Here is an 18826-nt window from a genome sequence, read left to right as displayed (position 1 = left end):
CTCCAGGTTAAGAATCCCTGTCCTAATGGTCTATCCCATACTAGATATACCAAAATTATACTTTATTCTCAAATACTGCTTTTCTTTGATTCTGGGCCCAGTTCACTGTCCATCTGTATTACTTATCCCAGATATACATACCGTCCATTAAGCTGTAGGGTAAAATCTGGGCAATAGATGTTTTTTCTTTGGATAGCAAGAATAAAGAACAAGTGAATGGTCAGAGGCGCCATTCACTGAGCTCTCTGAAGTGTTAGAAGAAAGTAGAGAAGACTTTTGGCATGTTGGATGGATCCCTTATATGAATCTTAGGGACAATACAGATGGGAGTCTTGCAGGATGGGTAAGCATGAATGGGCTGAGATTTGCACTATTGGAAGTAACTCCTAAATAGCTGAGAATAAAGATTCATATTCATATGAGTATTTGAGAATATAGTATAATTTTGGTATGTGTAGTATGGGATAGACCATTAGGACAGGGATTCTTAACCTGGAGTCTATGCACTTAAAAAATATGTATTTTGGTATCTATTTCAAAATAACTGGTTTCCTTTATAATATATTTTGTTTAATTCAGTTAAAAATACCATTCTGAGAAGGGGTCTGTAAGTTTTACAAGATCATTAAAAGTGTTTATAAAAACACAGAAAGGTCAAAAACCCTTGTTTTATGTTATCAAATTTTGGGGCTTAAAAATACACTCTTAAAAATTATTGAGGAACTCAAAGAACTTTTATGCATTAAGTTATATCCAGTGGTATGTTAGTAAATGTTCAATAATTGATTTTCCCTACAAAATGCATGCAGATAATACCTTTAAGTTTAAATTGCACTAATAAAAATATTTTCTTCATTACTTTAAATCTAGAAAGTTAACAAAACAATATATCATTGATGATAATAATTAAGCCTTTGGGAATTACTTTGCATTTCTTGTGGTTAAAAAAAAAGGGGGGGTGGGGTGGGGAAAGAAATGACCTATAGTTTTTAAATTTGCCCTGAGAGGGAGAACAGACCTCTATTGTAGGAGCTCATGATGACCATTAGCAAAAACATAACTTAAGAAAATATTTTGCAACTGTTAATATATGTTGTACAAGACAAAGAGGTAAATAAATTATATATGAAAAATCTAACAAAAGACTTCATATTTGATCCTGAAGTCAATAGGAAGTCTCCAAGCTTACTTTTGCTTTAAGAAAATCACTTTGGAAGCTGATTTGAGTGAGGAAAGATCTGAGGCAAGGAGATTAATTAAAAGGCTACTGCAATGGCAAAAATAAAAGGTGATACTAGGGCAGTGGCTATGAGAGCAGATGTGAAAACAAAAGGGGTAAGATAGGATAACACTTTGGATATACACTTTGGATATATATATATATATGAGAAGTTTAATATGAAACCAAGGTTTTGAACCTAAATGATATTCTTGACAATAATAGGAAAGCCAGGAAAAAGGGGAATGTTTTGGAAGAAAGATGATTTTTGTTCTGGACAAGTTGAATTGAGATCTCTGGAGGAATCCAGTTTAAGAAGTTATATTACAAATAAAAAACTCGAGAGGAGAGGAAGCATAAAGGATGTCATTAAATAAGAGTGTGGTGAGAACAAAAGATGGGCTGGTCACCCTACTAAAATTAAGATGGACAGTTTATGTGTTCCATTAATATCCACATAATGTCAAAGATAAAGGGAGAAGCCTTCAGTACATCCAAAAAGGTGGATTCTCCTATTCAAGAAGAAATAGATAAAGGTTTTATAGGAAGGGATATACATGTACAGGTTCCAATCATATATCCAAAGTATGTGAGGGTGGACTAATACCTCTTCTAAGCATTGTACATTGGAAACTAAAAAACAACAAACATAAAAAGCCTGCATTAAATCTTATTTTAATCTATTGATGAGTATTTTAGTAGACTTTTCTTATCGATACTTTGGAAGCTTTACTAATTTATTAATTGTTTAACTGCACACAGAACAATAAAACTAACAGAAGTAAAAACACATTTGGTGCTGAAAAAGAAAATAATTAAAGTTCATTTTTATGTGCATAGATATGCTTACTAATCCATCTCTCACCTGAATTTCCTTTCCCCACTTCTGCCTCTCATTTCAACCTCCTGCCCTACAAAAACAAGCTGCAACAGATATAGTGCAGCATTTCTATTTTTAGTTAGTTAGGAGGCTTAAAATAGTGACTACTGGCTAGGATAGGTCAATGGGTTCTAGCTCTGAAGCTGAGCCATGAGAACAGCTGAAATGTTATTACAACAGAGATAGGGCTTGCTGATCTTACTTCATTCTACCTGCAGATAGCTCTATTTTAGGCAATATTCTTTTCCCTAAAGAATGACAGAGACACAGGATGTACAATTTTCAGCTTTTGCTACAAAGAGGAATTCTGGATACATGCAAAAGAATGACTACTTTAACACTACCAATCAAATTTTAACAATAAGACTATGTCCACTTAAAATAGATTATAAGAAAATAAGAGTGTCAGATAGCCTCAGATCTAATTCTTAGATGCCCATAAATTGTATTTTTGTCATTTTCCGTGCCATCTTTTACATAAAACCCCCAAACAAAACCAAAAACCTCAAACAAAAATATGAAGGAAACTATTTCTGAATCACTTAACTATATATCATGACATATTTCTCTTGACATTCTTCTAGTTATCTAATTTTAAAACCTCAGAATCATTTTTGACTTTGAGTTGCCACATTTTGTAAGTTCTTTACCGATATCTGAGTTGCCTTTTCATTCACACTGCTATCTTCATTAACTCTTGCTTGTATTGTTTTAAAAGCCTTTTCTCACAAGTCTTCCTATTTCCAGTTTCTCTCTTCCCTAATCCATCCTTCATGAAGATAAGAAGTTAAAATTTTGAATATAGGCCTTAATATATCAATCTGTCAAATAGTTTTTTGAAGAAAACATAAATGCTTAAACACAGTTTATAATCTGGTTGCAAATGACTTTTCCAACCTTAATTCAAATTACTCTCTAACTTTATATATGCTCTATTCTAGCCCTACTACTAGCATGATTTGATTTCACCCTGCATGTGCCTGGTGTCATACAATCAGCACAAGCCTACGTTACTCCCCATTCCTTGAATATCTTTCTTTCTACTTCTCTACCTGTTGGTTTCTTTCTTCCTTCAAATTTGACATGAAAAAAAAATTTATATTATTTTTGTCTTCATATCTCCAAATCTTAATACCTGCCACATGGTATAAAAACATAAATTTTTTTTTGACCAATCTCTCTACTTTACTCAATTCTACTCTGTAGGCAAGACACCATAACCTTTTCATTAGACAAAATTGTTTACATATCTCCAACCCTCAGTGCAGTGTTTTGTAAAATATACCAATGAATGTTTTTGCTAAATTAAAAAATGATCCTATATAATATGTAGATAACTGAAAAATATTCAAATTTGAAGAAATAAACTATTGACTGAGTTATAGAATTATGCCAAATATTCCTGACAAAGTGAAAAACTGGAAGTTTTATGTAGTAGCTAAGACAAGAGTATTACAGTGGGCCAGGAGCCAGTAAATCCCGAGTTTAAAAGTGGCCTCTGACATTTGCTAGCTATGTGATTCTGGGCAAACCATTTAACTTCTGTTTGCCTCAGTTTATCATCTGTAAAACAAAGATAATGATAATACCACCTAAGGTTGTTATGAAGATCAATTGAGAGAATTGTAAAGCATTCAGCACAGTGCCTGGCACATAATAAATGCTATTATTATCTATAGTAGCATTTTTCAGTTATATTAATGCAATTATGGTATTAGCAACATTTTACTTTCATATAATTTTGCCACATAAGCTTCAACTATGATTTCAGGACAGTATTATCTTGTTTACTAGTTTGATTCCTCAATGAAATCCCCCAAATCTTTTTGCTGTGTGTCAATTAAGAATCCATGTGTATTCTACTCTCTTCCCCCACTCCCTACTCCCACATATATTATGTTTCTGAATTCAAGTCAAATAGTCAATAATTTAAAGAACTTACTAATAGTCTGCTTACTAATGTAGGAAAACTATAACTATGCTATAACTTATTAATTTCGGGGTGCTAGACTAGTCTAAGTGCTGGGGATACAAAGAAAGGCAAGAACAATCCTTGTTCTCAAGAAGCTTATAGTCTAATTTGGGATATATTGTATAAGTAGATAGATGCATACAAGCTACCTGGAGTCAGTAGGAGATAAACTTAAGGGAGGAAGGTTTTGGCAGTTGGAAGAGGGTACTCTTGGAATTTGAGTTGAGTCTTGAAAGAAGGCAGATAAGGCAGGGGAAAGAAGAGCATTTTAGGCCTGAGGGTACAGTGAGTAGAAGGAACATCCCTGAGGAACATTTTGGCTCAATCATTAAATTCATGAAAGGGCCTAAATTTGAATGTAAAATGGAAAGACAGAAATAAATTAGGTCATGAAGAACTTTAAATAACAAATTATACTTGTTTTTGGAGGTAAAACAGAATCACTAGAATTTGTTAGGGGATGGGAGGGAGATGGGAAGAACAGGATAGGGCACATGGTAAGACCTGCACTTTAGGCAAATGATTTTGGTTCTTGAGTAAAGCATGGATTGAGGTGGGGCGGGAAATCAAATAGGCAATTATTGTGAGAAGTGATGAGAGCTTGGTGGTTATACAAATGAAGAGACTGGGACCTATTGAAGGAACTGTGGCTAAGGTAAAAGAATACACGAGGTGAGAGTTGAGGAAGACATGACATTATGAAGTGGGTGATTGATGATACCCTTAAGAATAATAAGTTCAGAAGAGGGGTGGGTATGAAGGGAAATAAATCCCTTGTTGATTAATCAATACATATATTTACCAAGTACCTACTATATATATACTAGTATTGTACTAACTGCTGCAAATATAAATTAAAAATTGAATTGTTTTAGATATGTTAAGTTTGAGATGCCTTCAATTTGAAACATTTATTAGGCAGATGATGTTATGGGACTGGATTTAGGGAAATAGAACTTGACATATTGATCATAGAGAAATTTGAACCCATAAAACCTGGTGAGATTGTATCTGATCTAGTATATAGAAAAAAAAAGGGTCCAGGACAGAGACTAAGGTCACAGACAATTATAATACATGATATGAATATATAGCAAAGGAGATTGCAAAACAGATAGAGTGAGAGGACGAGAATCAAGTATTCTCAAAGTATCACTAAAGTCAAAGAGGAGAAAGTATCCAAGAAAAGAATTTTGGAAAATGCTGAGAGATACATGAATGAGGTTTGAATATAGGCCATCAGATCTGACAATTAAAAGATCACTGGTAAATTTTTGAAGATAGTGGTTCAGTTTAATGAATTTGGAAATGAGGCTGTCGAGCAAATCTTCTTTGTTTATCTTCAATTTCTACGAGTAACAATTTTAGTACAAAATCTCAATTTAGGCTGAATACAGAATTCTATAAAGCAAAGAAAGGTATAAAGGTGACTAGGTACTACAACAGACTAAATGAAATGATTAAAACCCAGTTTCATCTAAATGAGGGGTTCTTAACCTTCGGTCCATGAACTTTTTTTGCTTACTCTTTTAATAACTGTATTAGAATGGATTTGGTTTCCTTGGTAATTTTATGTATTTTATGAATTTAAAAACATTGTTCTGAGAAGAGGTCCACAGGCTTAACCAGATTGTCTTTGACACAAAGAAGAACTCTTGATCAAGGGCATCTCTTTGAAAGAAGACAGTAGAAAGGAAACAAGTGACTAATGAATATTCTTATAAATCAAACCCACATTAAGGGATTTCTAAAGACCCATAAACAGTCTTTATTTAAAATTATATCTGAAAGAACATTTAAATAAATTGGATATGCAACTAAAAAAGCAACCCACTTAATCAAAAAATCCCCAATGAAACACAAAAATGGAAATTCTAAAAAACAAAACAAAAAAACAATGAAAAGAAAAGAAAAATGAAAATATTGTACTAATAAAACTGATCATTAAAAAGGCATATAGAGTGGGATATGGAGTTTAATCCCATCACTAGGACTGAGTAAGAGATTTATGAGCTCTTTTGTCAAACAACTCCAGTGATTAGTTAGGACTTGCTGAGTCCCTGTAGTAGTTGTAAAGAGCTCAATTACTGATACTAGTGCTTAGTCTCATGGAAAATCTCATTGTAAGTACCAGGAGATTAATAAAATCCACTGCCACCTGCTACTAACTATATTTTCCTATCTCAAAGGAGTTATAAGAAATAGGAACTTAACAATGAAAATGGACAATGCATAATTTAATTTAAATACAAACAAATAAAGCAAATTACTTTTTTTCCAGTACCATACCATTTCCTATTATATAATAAATTCTTTTTTGTTTGGCAGTTTCTAAACTTTCAGTCTGATTGCCTTAACCTGTGGCCCTTAAGAACAAATAAATATAATAAATCCATTAAGTTTAAAATGTTAGCCATAGACTAATGGTAACATTTTCAAAAAGGGGGGTATAGAGCAAAATTCTGTTTAAGAACACTCATTTTCCTTGTAAAACAAATAAAAACCCTTAAACAATTCCCTCATCAGAAATGTTTTTGTTGGCATTTGTTTTTTTGTGGAAAGAAATTTTCAGACAATATAGAAAAAGAAAAAAGTTATATGATATTTTCTACCTGGCCTAGCAATAAAGAGGTAAGGTACTGGACTATGACAATTAAACAATATGACATCTTTTCATAATCTTTATTTGATTCATTATTAGCTTTGTAATTCTAGGAAAATTACAAATTCTCTAGGACTTAGCAAATACCTTTTTATAGTCTTGAGAACCAATTAAATGTAAAGTATTATTATTTTACTTCTTTCTCTTCAAAATCTTTGCTGTATTGTTTCTGAATAAAAGAGAATCTATTTTTCTTTTTAAGATAAGAATGGCCACAAATATAACTTGTTATCACTTTGGTAATTTCTATGACTGAGATAAGAAGTAACAAATGCATTGTAACAAAGTTGCCAAATAGTGCTGGTACCAGATTAAAATTGGGAAAAGTTTAACAAAATAAATAAATACAGATAGATAATAGATAACAATGCCTTCTATTTGAATTTGACACTAGTATTCTAAATCATGGGGAAAAAAATCTCAAGATATAGTAGAATTCTAGGGGAAAAATCAAGATATATAAGAGACTCTGTTATCATTAACATGATTTTATTTCAAAAGTCAAAAGGTTAAAAAGTTAAAAGATTAACACTAGGTTGTATAAAATACATGTAATTTTCCTGTGATTTGTTTGTTTGAATAAAAAAGACGTCTATAAATCGTCACTAAAATTATACAAATGAAATTGTTTGTTTTGGTGGATGCCCTTAACTTTTAGTGGAAGGATTACTTTGTGCTTTTAAAAACATTAATATTTACTACAGAGGGATATGGGAAATCACAGATATAGAAGCACCTTTGCAATTCTTTGTATTTTAAAACAGAAATTAAATGCCTTTTGATACATCACACTGTATTTGTACTTGTATACTATATGTACTGAGATGAAAAATATTTTCTATTTTCAGAGAGTATAAAGGATTCTTCATACCTGGACCAAGCAGTGGAGATCGATTGAGCTGAGTGCTTGACTGGTGTGATGGTAGATTTTCAACCATGTTTGTGTTGCTACTGGTGGTGGTGGTGGTGGTAGTGGTATTGGTTGTGGTACTGCTCTGGATTACAGGATTGTTTCTATCCCACATGTTTACAGTTTTATTGTTGTAGTTGCTTGGGTCACCCCAAGCTGAGGTACCATCATCAATTTCCATCTTCCGTCGAATGGAAGGGGGAGAAGGTTCTTCCCAACCTGTAGCCTCACTAATGTCCTTCTGTTTGGTTGGTACTGGCCCACAAACCCATCCTGATCCAGTCTGTTTAACAGAAGCAGCTCCTCCCCAGTTACTGACATTGTTGTCTGGGGGTTTATTAGACCAATTTTGCTGGGGACCAGGTTTTAAAGATTCTCCCCAATTTGTACCTGGATTAATCTTAGCATTTGTGCTACTACCCCATCCACTAGTCCCAGATCTTGTATCATTCCAACTAGAACCTGATCTATTATTGTCAGTATCCCAACCTGACCCATTCTTTTTTCCATCACTCAAATTTCCAAGGGCAGATGATGAATCTGTCCAATCTCCCGCCCCTGAAGTCCAGCCTGGATTGGACTTTTGTCCATCTCCCCAATTTTGAGATTTGGGTTTCTGAGGTTCACCCCAGGTAGGTGATTTGTCCCCCTGATTTACAGTCCCACTCCAAGCATGGCCACTTTTGGCAGCAGCATTATTGACAGCAGTAGAGCTTATTGAGTCCCCCCAACCCCCGAGGCCATTTGGTGCCTTATTGTTGTCTCCCCAACTTGTATTTGCTGGAACAGCAGCAGAGGGCGAGTTAACCCACCCGGATACTGAAGAGGTATTTGTACTGTTCATGATGGACCCATCATTCTTCCCCCCTGAGTTTGAAGGCTGAGTAGTTGCACAACCCCAGGCCTCTGTCCCATTGTCATTTTTTCGTTCAGACCTCGGGGATTCCTCAAATTCCCAGGCAGTGTTTTGCTTTACAGGTGTCTGTCCCCAACCAGTATTGGATAGTACTCTTGGATCAAGGTCATTCCTTGGCAACTGGACTTGCCCTTGGTCTATAATTCCTTTATCTCTCCGTCGGTTTTCTCCAACTCCTTCTCTCCCAATGCTTCCTTCATTTTGACTTCCAGAACTGTCATTACTTCCTTCACTTGTTGCAGTGCCAGAAGTGCCAGCTTTGGCCCAAGAGTTCAGTTGTTCATTGCCCTGTTGTATGGCAGGATTCTGGTTGGTAGCACTAGGGTTATCCCACCCCATTGTTCCTTTCCCACCGATGTCACTATTGGAATGCTGGTTTGGGGGTTTTCCCCATTCCCCATTCATACCACTTGAGGTGCTACGGCTGGAGTGGCCCCAAGCTCCAGAATGCATATTACCAACACCATTGCTGCCATTGCCCCTTCCCCAGGCAAGAACTCCAGGACCAGCAGGAGGCCCTGAATCCCATGCATTTGCTCCATTCCCTTCCTTCTGCACAGCTGGATCTATTCTGCTGGATCCATTTTGTTTAGCACTTAATGCTGAGTTCACAGTGTCTCCATTCCCCTGACTGAACCCAGAATTATTATTTCCTGTGGCAGGATTACCTGGGGACATCCCCCACACTGAACTGCTAATTCCTTCACCACTGCCCCCACTGACTTGAGAAACTGATGATCCATTAGCACCAGGAAGGCCTTGCAGGTGGGGTGGGATGATGGCCCCTATTCCAACAGCCATCCCCCAATTCGGCAGTCCATTTGTCTGCATTGCATTGATAGAGTTTGGTGAAGAGTTCATAGGGTTAGTGTTATTTGGTCCATCAGTGTTAAGGTTCTGAGGTTGTACGCTGAAAGACACATTCTGAGAAGTGGACGTTTGTGGTTCTGTGCTCTCTTGAGGCAGCAAGTTTCCCCAAGCACCTAAAGTGCCTGTTGGGTTCCCATTTTGGTTGCCCATATTTTGACCTATGGCACCGACTGGACTGCAAATACTGGAAGGGTTGCCTGTTGCCACAGTTCCTTCATGTCCAAGTACAGGCCAGGCAGCTGGGTTAGCATTGGGATTAAGGTTAAGATTAATGCCGGCATTTGAGTTGGAAGTACCCCAGCAGTTCTGACTTCTACTATCTCCAATCATATTGTCCATTTTCCCATCCCCACTAATAGAGCAGTGAGCTAGATTAGAGTTGGAGCCTGTGGTCACACCCCACACTCTAGATGAATTTCCATTACCATTTGCTCCACCTGCTCCAAGGGCACTCTGATTAGAAGAAGTGCTTTGGATGAGTGCTCCATTTGCGCCATTATTGCCATTATTTTTTTTTGTATGTCCAGTGAAGTTGCCGTGGGCACTCCCTGTAGCCATGCTACTGTTTTCTGGGCCACAGTTGGAGGCAGAGTCAATGTCTGTAGTACATTCTGAAGCAGATTCAGTCTCAGTTATTGTAATGGAAGGCCACGCCTCCTTGTCAGTCCTATCTATTATCACTTTATCCCAGGTGCAGTTGGCTTCACTTCTGAAAGTAGGCTGCTGTCCCCAGTGGGAATTTTCATACTGGTCTACCAATCCACTATGACTGAGATCTGAAAAAGATTAAATAAAATTCAAAATTAGGCTTTTTTGAATAGTAAATCAAGTTTTTTAATCTGTTCAGGGAACTTCTGAATTTCTGATATTTAGACTTTGAATTATGAATGACAAATACTATAAATCAGTAATTTCTAATCTAAGTAAAAAGACTGTTTTTGAAGGGAAAAAATTTATGACCTCCCTTCCCCAGAGTAGTATTTTGTACTACTTGTAATTTCAAAGAAAAAACATGATAAACATTAAGTATAATAATAGCAAATATTTATATAGCATTTACATTTTTCCAGGTGAAAATTAAATGAGAGAATGATGATAGAAATTTAGTACAGTTGCTAAGTGCCTTACCATCATTATCTCATTTAATTATCACAAAAACCTTAGGAGGTAAGTGCTATTATTATTCCCATTTTATTGATGAAGAAATTGAGGCAAACAGAGATTAAATGACTTGCCCAGGATCATATAGCTAGTGAGTATCTGAGGTCACATTTGAACTAAGGTCTTCCAAACTCCTGGTTTAGTATATTATGAATGTAGTAAGCCTTTCACATGAATATATATTTTATTATATTCAATAGTAACTATGTGAATTTATAAAAAAAATGTGACAGATATTAGTCTATAGAGGGTGAATTTACATATTTTTAAGGAGTCAGATGACAGATCCCTTATAATTCCACAACCTCTAGGTCTTTGGCCCTTGTGTTGAAAACCAAAGCTATAAATCTTTTAAAGAAAAAGTTTAATCTACAGTCTTCTTGACTTCTACATTCTATGACAATGCTAAGTTTCTATCTTGAAATGCAGTATTGCATAATGATATTGATATAAAACTGGCCTCTGAGTTATGAAGATCTGAAATTGAGGCCTGTCAATGACACATAATGGCAGCATGATCCTATGCAAGTCACATTGAACCTCTCAGAGTTTTTGGCAACACTGAAAGATTATATGTTGCAGAGCAAATACAAATCTGTGCTAATTAAGGGAATTTCCTGAACTAATGAAATCACTTTATCAGGTCAATTTTTTTTTCTTGTTTTATGCTATAATTCTTGGGGTATATAATAGTTCTTTGGATTTTCTAGTTAATTCTTAATTTTCAGATTAAAATCAGATTACCAAAAATTCCTCAGGGCAGAGGCTACTTTTTGTCTGCTTTACAAATATTTGATCCTCACAACAACCCTTTGAGTTAAGTGCTGTTATTATCTTCATTTTACAATTGAGGAAACTGAGGAAAACAGAAGTTAGGTGACTTGCTTAGAGTCACATGGCTATTAAGTGTATAATGCCAGATTTGATTTCAAGCAGCAGCAGCTACTTCTTGAACACATCAAGCACTTAATATTTGTTATATTATTCAAGAACTACATTAAAAAATATAAGTGATATGCTGCTCTTCAACATTATCTCAGTATATGGAAGGGATAAAAAGCAGTAGGCAGAGTTTACAGAGTTTGTTTGCACATATGGTTTATGCTAAATTCTTATTATGTTGGATGAGTTTACACTGATAACTCAGTTACAAAATGTTCTAAAAATAATTTGCAATTTCTTTGAGTTATCACAGCAAACAAAAGACATGGATTGTGTGCTTCAGCTAAAAACAGGAAATTATATGTCTTCTAAAGAGTGGACCCTGTTCCGTCTGTAGACCTAGCCGAGACACCCCTGTCCCTTCTTCGCCTTTTCTCTTATTGTCTCTACCATGCAAATGTGTTGAATCTGGTGAATAATCTGGTGAATTTTTACATTTTTACTCATTTGAATTCTCTTCCTTCTCTCTACAGGCTTTTTTTTTTTTTTTTTTTTTTTTTTTTTTTTAAATAAATCTATCAACCCACATAACATAATATTGGATATGCTTCTGGCTTCATCTTATTCCTGTAGCAGACCAAGCACATAAACTCCTTTCACTGTTTTAAAAACTACAACCATTTATTGCTTTTAATTTGAAAGAATTACAAGCTAGCCTCTGTGCTTTTTGGTTTATACTGTTTGTTTAATATACTTCATCAACATGTGTACATATGCTAGTTTGACTCATTTTTAAACTGATTTAATCTTACAAGTGAAAGACATTCTTTCTTTAAAACAAATGTAAGCAATACTGTTATCTTTAATATAGATACATACCAAGACTTATTCAACAAAGTTTTAATACTTTTATCTGACTTAATGGTGTAGTCTGTATGACAACATAGCTAGATCTCATTAGTGGTAATAATGAATTCCCCTGAAATAGTCACATTGTTTGAATTCCAACTGCATATTTCCATACATCTGGAACCAATGATCATATTTTACAGAATTATGTATTTCAATAATGTAAATACAAATACATTTTTATCACTCTAGAGAGTTCATCACACACTAATCAAAAGATTGGCTGTTTTAAAATCCTCTAATTTATTCTGAGTAATTCTACATACATTAATTTTCTCTAACCTTCCATAAGTAATTTCTTAAGTGCAGCTCCACTAGGAAAACATATAAGATTCCTTGGCTTACAAATATTCTAAACACTGTGTGCTTTTTATCATAAGATAAAGGATTTATTAAACACTTACTATGCACCAGGCACTGTGATAAGTGTTAAGGATAAAAAAATAAAAGCAAGCAAGTTTATTCATAAAAAATAAGCATTCTTTCCTAGCAAGAGCTATACAATTTCTACTAAATTGTTTTTTATTTACAAGTTTTTTCCAGCTCAAATGCCAATTGCTGAAGGGCTTTGCTGATCTTTCCCCTCCCTCTCAGCATCCCCAGTTGCTTAGACATATAGAAAAGTTAGATATAAGATATTCTCTATATCTTGTAGATACATATTTATATGCATGCTATAATTTCTTTAAAGGTAGGGAATATTTCTTTCTTTCTTTCTTTTTTTTTTTTGATTAGGGCATAATTATGTGATACTAGAAGGTCCTCTTGGACACCTTCATTAGTGCATCATGGCTACCAATAGCCAAACAAAGGGTGAACCAGGAGCTTGAGGTTCTACTGAATGACTATTCCTCAAATACTTTAATTAAATTGAATTTACCAGCCTAATACTTAATATTTGGGACATTCTAAAAGTTACTTGGCAATATATTTAAAGAGTAACTAATAGTAGATATGATTAATACTTGGAATACCCAACACACAGGTAAGCAGTCATTTCGTAGCTTAAGTTTGTCCATCAACTATACAAGGGGCCCAGAATGACAATTCCAAGAACATTACATTTTTCTCTAGTAAATAATATTTAGCTGTTCTTAGAATATCATAAAGGTGCTTTCTTAAAACCTTAAAAGCATAAATCTTCTGTAGATAGATTTATAAAAACAATCTTTATTCCATGAAAGTTTACTCAGGTGATTGCATATGAACAGGAGAACTATGCAACAAATCCTTAATCTCAAAGATATGTGAAACATTTTATTTTGATATAATTCTGAAAAAAAAAAAGGTCTAACTCAAATAATTTATCCTAGAATTTTGTGGAACAATTCATGTTGCTGCTATAATTATCTTTCAACTATAGCTATCTAGAAAAACCTGGGTTCTAAAGTCCAGTAAAGGAAAAAAGCTTAGTGAAAAAGGAAATGACTACAAAAGGAACCTTAGCACTTCTATCCTACTCTATCAGAGATAGAATATATTATTATTGCTACTCTCTCATAATAGAAACTCATATTGATATGACCTTGTTAGTTTTAAAAAAAATGCTTTTTTGTACAACTTTGTGAGCAATGTAATTTAAACTTTATCTTTTTTCCTCATTCATAAATTGGGGGAAGGAGAAGAGAGATAAGTGAAATAGTGTGTCCATGAATAGGAAGACCTCTGACTTCAAGTTCAGGGGTGCTTCCACTATAGGCAGCTGCCACTGTGCTTTTACCTCTTAAGAATACCTGTGAACCCTGGACAGGTAATATGCGAAAAAGACTGGAAAAAAAAAAAAAAAAAAAACCAACCAAAAAAACCAACTTGCCTTATTTTAGGTTTAGAGATTACTATCTCTATTCATGGTGATTTTTCTGACTTCAGACAACTCTATAGAATTAAGGTACTAATGTCATATTTTGTGTCTAGGCTGACACTCCCAAATTTGATAAATTGCCTCAATCATATTCCAGTATAACATCAGCCCTGAAGCCCATTTGTTGAATTTAATTCAGTTCAACAATCATTTATTGATACCTTATTGTGTGCTAGGTATAAGAATATCAAAGCCTTTGTCCTTAAAGCACTTACATTGTACTGCTGAAGGAAAAAAAAAAATAAACAAAGTAATTTCAGGGGTAGGTGTAGGTGTGTGTGTGTGTGTGTGTGTGTGTATTCATTGACAACAGAGGGGGAGATGAGGAAAGCTTTTTTAAATAAAGTGACTTCAAGAGCAAAAAGAAAAAGAAATCATTTCAGACATAACAAATAAGTATGATATATATGGAGAATAGTAAAGTAGGCCAGTTTAGCTGGAACACTGTGTGTGTGTGTGTGTGTGTGTAATAACATGAAACAAGTCTGGACAGACAGTTTGAAGCTAAATATGAAGGGCTTTAAATACCAAATATAGATAGCAGAGAGCCACTAAGATTTTTTAAACAGGAGAATAACATGGTCATTTTTGCACTTTATTAGTCAGCAGCTATATGGAAGATGGACAGGAAAGGGGGAGAGACTGGAGCCCTACATTCTTATCTTCTATAAGAAGCTCTTCCTTTGTTCTCCTTAAATTAGTGCCTTCTTTCCAAGATTACCTCTAATTTATTCTATATAAATCTTTTATACATAGCTGTTTGCATGTTGTCTCTTCCATTAGACTATGAACTCCTTGAGAATAGCAACTGGGTTTTTGATTGCTTGTTTTGGGGACCTTTCTTTGTATAATCAGTGCTTAGTTGCTAGGTTGGAGATGATAAGGACCTGGCTGTGGTATGAGTATAGAGAGGAGATGACTTTAAGACATGAAGTTGGAATTAATAAGACTTAGCAATTGTTTGGGTGTGAAAAATGATCTTAAGGTTATGTATGTGAATAACTGAAAGGATGATAGTATCCTTAACAAAAATAAGGAAGTTAGGAAGAAGCATAGGTTTGGGGGAAAAGACGAGTTCTATTTTAGATGTGCTGAGTCTGAAGTGGGCATGGATTATTTAAAGTGGAGAAGTACAATGTGAGCCAGTGATGATGGGACACAAGAGCTTAGGAGAGATGCTTGAACAGGGTATCTAGATGTAAAAGTCATTTGCATGGGTGATAATAATTGAAGCCACATAAACTGATAAGATTACCAAGATTTAAAGGGAGAAAACACACTGGGAAAGATTCCCGAATATTTGATGACCATGAGATAATGGCAATATGACAAGAAGGCTACCTTGGAATTAGAAAGAGGTGGGTTCAAATCCCACCCAAATATAGACGAACTCTGTGACCCATGAGCAAGTTACAATTTCTCTGGGCCTCAGACAAATCTAAGCCTTTAAATTGCCACTCTGCATCTGTTGTGGGAGATTCTACATACTCTTTGAGTTCCCAAACTAAATCACAGGTCCATATCACCTCCTATACTTGTCCCACTCAACTTACAAACCAAACCACAAAAACCCAAAACAAAACAAATATATGTTCTTCATTTTTATTTTTAAATTATCAGGAAGAACTTTACATATTTGTATAAAACAGTTCACTTGTAAGAGTCAAGATCTATCAGCAGCAGTTTTGTTGAAAACAAAACAAAAAAAAAAATCCAACTTCATAAAATGAATCTATTCTATCTTCTATAATTCAAAGAAAAAGAATGGAATATGTAAGGAAAGCTTGATGTTTTAAAACTTTTAGCCTAAAACATTTGTAAATTCAAATTTAATGCTTCACTGGCTTCCCTACATTCTCATAGGAATGAAAAAGTGAATTCCTCAGATTTTACCTCTGATGAATCACATTATCTCTTCCACATATAGCTCTGACACTATACTGATAGTCCCTCAATGAGTTAAGGGAACAGAGAAATACTAGAACTATAAAGCACATAGATTTGATTAGATAAACCAATTTCTGCTCGTGGTTCAGCTTTTTTTCCCATTTCAGCCTGGCAAGAATGTGCTAACATCCAATTAAAGGCAACTGATCAGATTATAATAAAGTAGAAAAATCTTTCTAAATAAATTGGGCATCTTTAAAGAGCTCTAGTGAAAGGAGATGGAAGGATAGACAACCATAATAGCATGAAAGAAGGACCATTGGATATTTAGAACTAAAAGTAAAATAAGAGGTACTTTCTGTGGAAAAGAGAAAGTAGCTTCTTGTGTACAAGTAGTAATGATATGGATTCATAAGTGTCATCAGGTAAGAGATTCCCTGGGAGGGCAAAAAGAGAAGAAAAGTGATGAGTGGAGGGTCAACATTTGCTGAGAAAGTTGGAGACAAATATTTATTGACTTAATAGAGAGGTATATCCTATAGTGCAATATAATTGCATTCTAAGAAATGATACATATGAGGAATTCAGAGAAACATGGACTTGCATGAACTTAATGAAGAGTAGAAAAAAGTAGAAATAGGAGAATGAATGTACATGATAAATACAATGCAAATGAAAATACTAAAAGTATGCTGAACTCAGATTAAATATAATGATCAATAATATAGTGTTTCTAGAAACAGTTGATAAAATATATCTCCCTATTATGAAATATACCTCACAACTGCTGTAAATAATGGAGATAGTATTAATGGCAAATGTCACATTATGTCAAAAATGTATCATTAATTTTGCTTAATTACTCATTAGAAGAGAGGCTAATTTTATGAGTGGATAGAATATCTAGCTCTTGTCTATCTCTGTTGCCCACTAATATAAACCTAGATGCTGTGAGGCATTCTATGCAGAATGAAGGAATTACAGGTTTTATGTTGGGTAACAACTATTTTCAGGTTTATTAAGTACTGTTTTCGGTTAAAGACAAAAACAGGATAAGCAGGGTTTAAGAGGCATCAAGCCCTGAGCTTTTCTCTTCTTCTCCCTCTATATTATTTCACTTGGTGATTTCATTAACTCATATGGAATTCATTCTCATCTCTATGCTAATGACTTTCAAGTTTACTTTTCCTGCTCTAACCTCTCCACTGACCTTTAATCTCGAATCTAAGTTTTTCAGACAGACTAAAAAATGGATCTCTACTAGATATATGAAACTCAAAATGTCCCAAATATAACTCATTATCCTCCCTACTCCCCCCAGCTCTTCCCTTCTCTTACCTACCTATTACTATAGAGAGCAACACCATCCTATTAGTCCCTCAGGCTCATAACCTAGGAATCATTCTGAATTCTTCACTATCTTTCATCATCCATATCCCACTAGGTGCCAAAGCCTGTCAATCCCACCATTACATCATTTCTAGAATAAAGTCCCTTTTCTCTTTTCTGATGTTGCCACCATTCCAATTCAGGCTTCATTACCTCACACCTTGATTACTACAAAAACCTGTTGGGGGTTTGCTTGCCTCAAATCTCTTCTCCACTCTAGTCCATCCAACATTCACTTACTAATGTTATTGCCCTAAAACACAGGTCTAATAATGTAAAACCTCTCCTATCTCCCTCCCCCCAAACTCAATAAACTCTAGGGACTTCCTATTGCCTCCATGAACAAAACCAAAATGCTCCATTTAGTACCACAGCTCTTCATAACCTAGCCCCCTCTACTTTTTTAGTCTTTATTTGCCTTCCTCCCCAACAGGTACAGTTCAATTCTGACTTCTTGGTTGTTCTATGAACAAAATACTCCATCTTTTGGCTCTGAACATTTCTCTGGCCACCCACGTGCCTGGAATGCTCTCCCTCCTCAATTCTACCTATATGCCTCCCTTGTTTCCTTTAAGTCCCCCCCAAATTGGATTCCAGTGCTTTGCCTCTTTTTATAATTTCCTACTTATCTTATATATAGATTCCTTTGTATGTATATTTGTTTGCATGTTCACTAATCTATTAGTTCCTTGTGATCAGGGACTAACTTTTGCCTCTTTTTTGTACGTGCAGTGCTTGGCATAAAGTAGATACTTAATAAATGCTGATTTACTGAGAATTTAGGTAGACTTTGATAGTTTCCTTCAAATACTGGAAGAGCTGTTAGTGTAAAAGAAATATCAAATATTCTTTGCTTGGTCACATAGCTAGAACTAGGAGTGCTGGGTGATAGTTGAAGGGGACAATTTCAGTACCATTTGATTTAAAAAACTTTCCAATAATTAGAACTGAATTCAAAGTGAAATTGGGCATTTCAATAAATTCTTCTTCATTGGTGATCTTCAAGAGAAAACTGGATTTCCATTTGTTAGGAATAATAGTGATGGATTGTCTGGCAGGTCTAGTTGGGATTAGATGACTTCTAAGATTTCTTAAATTCTGTAGAAAATAATTAAACTCTTCCCAACTGTGGGCATTTTTTTCTTTTTTAATCATTTGATTTTCTTTTCTAGAAATGACTTCTTTAAAAAGATGATAATTTGATATAATTTTCCTAAAACACACCCAAACTACTCTAAAGAACATTTCCCAGAAACTTTTTATATCACTGCTTGGAGACACTGTATACATTGCTCTGATTTCTATACT

At 34.7% G+C, this 18826-nt stretch overlaps 1 protein-coding gene across 9 annotated transcripts in view; it reads right to left on the bottom strand.

The window, feature by feature from the left end:
• The window catches only part of TNRC6C (trinucleotide repeat containing adaptor 6C), a 218968-nt gene that overhangs the window by 65787 nt on the left and 134355 nt on the right, over positions 1 to 18826 (bottom strand). For all 9 annotated transcript variants that reach the window (XM_074260237.1, XM_074260240.1, XM_074260236.1 and 6 more), the window contains one exon: positions 7605 to 10205. In XM_074260237.1, coding sequence (XP_074116338.1) covers positions 7605 to 10205 — 2601 coding nt within the window. The remainder of the gene's footprint in view (positions 1 to 7604; positions 10206 to 18826) is intronic.

This window comes from Sminthopsis crassicaudata, chromosome 4 (assembly GCF_048593235.1).
Source record: "Sminthopsis crassicaudata isolate SCR6 chromosome 4, ASM4859323v1, whole genome shotgun sequence".
Taxonomy (NCBI): Eukaryota; Metazoa; Chordata; class Mammalia; order Dasyuromorphia; family Dasyuridae; genus Sminthopsis; species Sminthopsis crassicaudata.
This window is presented reverse-complemented; position numbering and strand designations above follow the sequence as displayed.